The sequence below is a fragment of the Berghia stephanieae genome, chromosome 8, assembly GCF_034508935.2.
Source record: "Berghia stephanieae isolate SIO BIC M18660-M18661 chromosome 8, UCSD_Bste_1.3, whole genome shotgun sequence".
Lineage (NCBI taxonomy): Eukaryota > Metazoa > Mollusca > Gastropoda > Nudibranchia > Aeolidiidae > Berghia > Berghia stephanieae.
In genome coordinates, this window is record NC_088367.1 from 37,666,722 (window position 1) to 37,674,221 (window position 7,500).

Sequence of the window (7,500 nt, forward strand, 5' to 3'; positions counted from 1 at the left end):
GTGAAAAATGGAAGATAAAATGTCATAATATAAGAGTAAAACCAAACCCTGGTTGCAAAAGGTTAAAAAACAACTGGTTTGATTAATTAACCCTTTTAATTCATTTCAGCCTTTGGATGCCATTGACGACTTGCAAGATTCCTATGCTGCATTCTATTACGAGAGATGAGATTTTATTACTTGGTGTGCTTGTGCTTGTGTATGTGTGTGTATATGTTTACATTTTTGAAAACAAGAAAAATAAGATATAAATTTTCAATTAATTGTCCTGTTTAGATGCTATGCGTTAAGTATAATTCTCACTTCATTTGCCCGCATGATCAATCATACCACCTCACTAAACTGTGTGTAACCTTAAGCGTTTATAATTTATAGTCTGAAATAATGTAATGAGAACTAATCACTCAACTGGTGGTATAAACGCAATGACAAAGAGCCAAGCGTTGTTCGTTCCCTATCTGGGCATGATCAAATTGACCTGAACCCACCATTGATGTATATCTGAATTCCCATCAACAATATCTACCTATTGTTTATTAAAGAGCCATGTACGTTACAACTGTTTCCTGCTTGTCGACAAGTAAACAAAAACAAACAAACAAACAAAAACATGCAACAGAGCTCAACCGAAGGTCCCCAAAAGTGTCATATTACTCAAAAGATCCACACAAAAAAATGTCATATTATTGAAGTTACTTAAAGGTTCGATTTTAGAGATGGATTGTATAAATTTTTTTAAAAAAGATTGACGTCCGCACAGAATTTACAATCAATATTTCTCTCATTAATTACAATTTTTTTAAATAGAAAAATAAAACAACAATAACCAAAACAATAACTTTGGTTTCTGAATTTCCCCCCCCCCCCCCCCCTTCTTTTCATTCCTTTAGTTTTTGCCATAATGTTGAATTGTTTATAATATGAGTTTCATAGAAAAATAAATTGATCCAAGGCCTCAGTTTAGTATCACGTCGGACTGACGTGCACACATGTGAAGGTCTGATAACCAAACGCAATTATGGGCTTGATTTAACATTGTTGTCATGGACAACATTCTTTGTTGGTTTGAGAGTATTTTGTTTTGTTTTTTTAAAGGTTTTACGGCGCTTGCAACACATTTAGGTCATATCAGCGCCAGTAAAAAGGAAGAACATTGAATCGTTAGAAGTTCTAGAATTACAATTAAAGCACCCAAGAAAAAGTGAGAGAAAGGGGAATTGGTTGAAAAATTAAACAGATGTAGATTCATCAGTGTACTTAGTTTGAGATCACTGAATGCCTCATCCTGACACAAGCACAGGATCCCACAAAGAGGACACACTCAAATGTTTACAAAATGTAAAACAAAAATTATACAGCGCATAACAATGAGCCCATAACAATTTGGGTTATCAGACCTGCATATAAATACACGTTGTGTAGAATGATCCACACGAAGAAAGTTGAGTTTGAAATAGAAAAAAAAGTAGGGGGGGGGGGGGGGGGGGGGGGGGGGGGGGGGGGGGGGGGTTGTAAATTTGATTTATTTTTGAATGTGGAGAACCAAATCTTAAACTCTTTTCTAATGTCAGTGGTATCATTTATTTTATTAAAATCAAAATCTTAAGAATTAAACTTTATATTTCAAGCATATCAGGTACATCCCAATAAACACGACCGTTTCGAGACGATTCGTCACACATATTATGTATGGATGTTTGACAGGTCAATGTCAAAGCCACAAATGATTGTCGATTTTGTACCATAATCATACTACTATACATGTATTTCACATTTCACAACAATGGTATCCTACCTAGGGTCATTGAGTTGCTGGTTTTACTTTCTGACAGAAAATATATCATGAGAGATCAGCTATATACGATAAATAAAAACATCCGCAATATTGCCCAAATAATCGTTGCTTTTTTATTTTTCTTGGATTTATTTATTTTTGTTAACGTGTGCTTTTGTATAGCGCAATACCCACCAAATGTGCTCAAAGCGCTTTACAACGGGTTCATAGCCAACAGCAACACGTAACATGTACCACGCGACATGATGTCTTTTAGACGATATTACATTTTTTCGGATAACAACAAGAGATGAAGTGAGTAGAAAAGTGCCAGAAGACAATAGAGAATAAAAAAATTTCGCGGCGGTGGTGGGGTTTGAACCCGCGACCTTATTGGTACGACAACTCCGCCTGGCCGGTGAGAGCGTGACTCTACCGTATCCACGAACACAAAAAATATTCGTATCAAACTCAAGTCATTCATTTCTCTCTCTCTCTCTCTCTCTCTCTCTCTCTCTCTCTCTCTCTCTCTCTCTCTCTCTCTCTCTCTCTCTCTCTCTCTCTCTCTCTCTCTCTCTCTCTCTCTCTCTCTTATTTTTTCGGATAGAGGGGTGTTTGTTTTTTGTGGGTTTTTTTTTTGTTGTTGTTGTTGTTGTTGTTGTTGTTGTTGTTGTTTGTTTTTATGTTTTTTGCGCGACTCGAACCCAGGACTTTCCGATCTAAAGGGGATTATCATACCACTAGCTTCCATAGCTGCCCATAGTTGTTCTTTCTATTCATGTTTTATTGTGTACTTGATATTTACTGTGACGTGGCTTTACACCGATGGCCTTTCTGATTTGGCTCCTCCATTTTTTGTTTGTATTGCTTTGTTTTATTGATTTATTTATTTTAAAATCTCTTTGTTGGGGTTATGTATGTATGTGTGTGACTCAGTGTGTGTGTGTGTGTTTCTTTAGGGGGTGTTTTGTTTTGTTTTGTTTTGTTTTTATGGGGTTTTTTTGGTTTGTTTTTCTATCGGTTGTTATTGTTATTAATTTTTAATGACATTCTGTCTCCATGCTTTGAATAAACAACGGAATGTTCACATACATGTTTATTACACGTTTATTATTTGAGGTCCAAATGATAAATAAACGATTTGGTGACATTCTGTTTGTCTCGTGGTTGTCGAATAGGTCAAGCTGGCACTGGCATTTATTGGTTGATTTACGTCAATAGCGATCCATAGTTGGATGTGAGTTTGATGTATTTTTCTAGAGATTAACACGATGTCCCTTAAAGATAGCAAAACATGCGACGTATATGGTGACAGTCTTGCATGCACCTTTATCAGTGACGTCGATTATTGAGTGATGATGATGATAATGATAATGATTATACAACGGTCTGGTTTGAAGAAAAAAAAGGTAGTGTAAACAAAAAGTCACCACTTGTATAACCACTAGGTTTGTTTTTTAAAAACGAGACCGTTGTATAATCATTATCGTCGTCATCATCATTATTATTATTATCATCATCATTATCATCGTCGTCGTCGTCATCATCATCATTATCATCATCATTACCATCATCATCATCATCATTATTATTATCATCATCATCATTATCATCGTCGTCATCATCATCATCATTATTATTATTATTATTATTATTATCATTATTATTATTATTATTATTATTATTATTATTATTATTATTATTATTATTATTATTATTATCAACATCATCATCATCATCATCATCATCATCATCGTCACTATCATTAATTTAGGTGAAGATATTCATATTGCTGCATGATACGGAAATGTTCATAGCAAGGCGCTTAAATCTGGTGTTTTGAAGCGCAATGAACATGCTACTCATTTACACTCGAGTCAAGCTGCGGAGTAATGTCTATCATCCGCCTTAACCAAAACACACAACGCCTGGACCAGAGTTTTGCGATCTTTGACACCCATTAGTTCACTGACCGCGCCCAGCATCCCTTGACATTGTTACAAGACGATACATCGTGACGCTTCTCTACCAGCGACTTTAGAATTCTGGGAAGGTTTTTTTTTTCTTGAATGAAAACTGCAGGATCACTATTTGCAAATCGTGTATAAGTGACGTCATAGATTGCATAAGGGAATTTGAGGTTCGGATTAAACACGAGTTGTGACAAACATTTCCAATAAAAAGGTTATACTCCATTTAATGGCATGGAACCTTTTTAATTGATAACAACAAGAAATGAAGCAAGTAGGAAAGTGCTACAAGACAATAGAGAATAAAAATTCCGCGGCGGGCTCGAACCCGCGACCTTACTGGTACGACAACTCCGCCTGCCCCACTCACTTTTCTGAACCTTTTTATTGGAATTTTAAATTATTTTTTTGTTTCGTATTTATTGGTAACAACAGCACAAATGAGGCGTGTAAAAATATAGAACAAACATTCATTTACTTGTGATGAAACCAGTACTCACGTGAAATAACTAAAATGGTTACAATAATTTGTATTGTAAAATTAGCGCTAGGGTTTAAATTATTTTTTTTTAATAAACAAAACCAAACCAATCTTTGAAAGATGAGTACAAATGGCCGCATCGTGGGATAATGATTAATCAATACGTGAAAAGAAATCAAATATTGGTAATCAAACAATCAAGTTATCACTTTTATCATTCTTCCATTCAGTCAAATTTAGTGTGTGTTTTTTATACACACGTATGTTACTGATACTGTTCCCCTTACGTAACAACAATCAACAAACCTACCTACTGAAGAAACCTGTTGTAATGCAAGACTGAATTCCACGACCAGGACAGTACGTGTTGTCGTATCATATGAACATTTTCCTTTATAATCAATTCAGTCTGATGGATGCAGCAATCACTATGAAGGAGATGAAGAAAATGATGATGATGCTGATGACGACGACGATTAAGAAGAAGAGGACTATTAGGCGATCCTTCATATGACATTCAGTCAAATGCTTATTTCCTCCCGATGTTTTACGTGCTTTCCAATGACGTACTATTTGATTGGACACAATCTGGTATGTCTCGTTCATCCTTGCCATAGGAGGAAAATAAATAGTACTTTCCATAATTGACTGGATGATTGATTTGCCCTCTCCTGGATAAAATTAGTCGTAAAGTTTAAAGTCTTGAATTTAATATGCCCTTTAGCACCAACATTTTCTTTTCAACATTGAATAAAAGAAGCTGGTGCAGCTCAGCTCTTGGGGGAGAAAAACATCGTAAGTCTAGGATTATTGGAAGTAGTAGACAGCTATAGAAAGTGTTGAGCAACTGCCATCCTTCACCATCACGTTCACGGCTACAAGCAACTCGCAGCCACATATGTCACAGCCACCTTATTCCCGGATGAAATACAGAATCCTGTTTCCCAATTCAGCGGACATTGTAAAAAAGGAAATCCCATTTTTTGGTTGAATAAGCATGTTTCCATACATGCATTATTCTACTTGTTGTTACAGTTGGCTGACTGTCGGCGAGCTTTGACGTCACTGCCCAGTTGGTTGTGATGTCATCAATTCAGACTTTTAGCGTAGGGAAATATATTTAGACAACTAATAAAGGATATCGAGGTAATGGCTAATATACCTGGTTGATTGTTATTTTTTTTACTTGTTTGTTTCCAATAAACATAACCCTTGCATAATGATCGGCTCATTGAATATTTACGTGACAGGTCCATTAAACTCTGAGATACTAGTTTACTAGAATAAAATAAACGGTGATGTGCATTTTTTACTCATCGAGTACTATAAATTATGTTTCACTTCTTTACGTGCGTTTTTTTTTTTTGTTTTTTTAAATTTTTTTTTTTTGGGGGGGGGGGGGGGGGGGGGGGGGGGGGGGGGGGGGGGGGGGGGGGGGTTGGTCTTCTGGTATGACATTTGCCTTGAGACCTGTGGATCCCTGAATCGAGCCTTCGAGCGGCGAAAAAGCTGAGTCCATGAAAAAGACTCATTTTCCCATGGTAGTCGGGCATTTAAGGAGTCCATGCCTGTAACTGTAACTGCGTTGTCTCTGTCGAAAAATAAAAAGTCATAGAGCCTAACGGACGCCATGTCTCGTCCAACGTGTAAGGTATTCTTTTGGGTTGGGACTCCTTGTAAAGCGCTTTGAGCACACCTTTTGTCATGCTTGGATATCTAATCGAGAGGGAAACAATCAGGTAGGTACATGATAAATTCCATTGTAATTTGTAATAGGATTCAATAGTCTGATGTCACCCGCCCAACAACGAGCAGTTTGGTTCGAAACAAAGAAAATCGGTACTTTTTATTCTTCATGCTGGCAAGAACTTTTTCACATGTCATGTGATCAGAATGTATAAAAGTCAAAACAGGATCAAATTTATAATGTTTTCCTCCTCTGGATACACTTTTATGTTCGTTGGAGAAGTTTAGTATTTCATAAGGGCGTCCGCCATTGTTCCGATAGTTTAGAACCAGTTACTAAGTTACTATGCGTCATTAGGAGGGACGTGACGTCACAACTGTTGAAGCAATTCTTGTCAGTTTTCATCATATAAACATGTATAAGTATGAGTATTTATATAGCGCATTTCACTAAGGCACCATGCTATAATAATATGCGCTTCACATTACTACACTAATTCCCCAGGCCACTGACACAAATCGCATGTTTTTCACTGCATCTATGAGCTAATATATCGGAATGAACGTGATAAAGAAAACTATATTATGTGGCCAGTCGCCTCTAAAAGGGTTGTTGTACCAGATACTAAAGGGGCAGCGTGGCTCAGCGGTACGGTCTTTGCTTCGTACCCGAAATGTACCGAGTTCGATCAGCCGCCTCTGTGCTGTGTGGCCTTGAGCAAGTCACCTCGCCCTAGCTCAATTTGCGGCGCTGAACTGCGGCTGACGCCTGGGCCAATCCAGTCTTTCCTTGGAATAGACCCTAGAGAAATTGTCCTTGTGGATGGATGAAGGAAATGTTATTTTTATTTATTATTTTCTGTCAGAAAGTGAGTTGAAAATTAAAATCAACAGAAATATGAAATAGGGGTGAATCGTTTGTGGATCAGCACCTGGCTATAACCAGTGACGGATATCGTAAGAGTGTTAGTACAAAAAGGACGCCTAACAGGCGAGCTGGTGGAATAAAACATCGTGAATCGCATTGAGCATGATAAATCCGTGAAAATGCGGTTCATATTTATTTAGTTGTTTTGTTTTTTTCTCGTTTTTTTAAATCCGAAAGTTTATAAAAAGAGACAAAACCAAAATAAAACAACAAAACACATTTCTCTTTAATGTGACAAATACACATAACCCAGGTCTAATATTATTGACTATTAATTCCGTCTTCCTGTACCTAAACCATCCGAAATGGTACCGATTTATGAAGATGGGTCACCTATACACTTACTCGGAGTGGCCATAATGAGTCACACTTTTTCCTGCATTGCGAATGACGTCATACCCAGGGGTTTATTAATACTTAGATTAGCTTTGACTGATTTTATCATCCAAAATGGTACCGATTTAAGTAGATGGGTCACCTATACACTTACTCGAGGTGGCCTTAATGACTCACACTTTTTCCTGCATTGCCGAATGACGTCATTCCCAGGGGTTTATTAATACTTAGATTAGCTGTGACTGATTTTATAAACGTGATCGTGATCGAGGCATTAGGATTAGGTCGACTAATTGTCTTGTATAATAGTGGATACTTTAGAGAA

The 7,500-nt window shown here is 37.0% G+C and overlaps 1 protein-coding gene across 1 annotated transcript in view; it reads left to right on the forward strand.

Annotated features, from left to right (window-relative positions):
- Nucleotides 1-609, forward strand: part of LOC144978611 (dynein axonemal assembly factor 3-like) — a 23,510-nt gene extending 22,901 nt beyond the window's left edge. Inside the window, exon 15 of the mRNA XM_078924901.1 lies at nt 110-609. Within this exon, the coding sequence (XP_078781027.1) occupies nt 110-169 (60 nt within the window). The 3' untranslated portion in view covers nt 170-609. The remainder of the gene's footprint in view (nt 1-109) is intronic.
- Nucleotides 610-7,500: the final 6,891 nt, after the last annotated feature.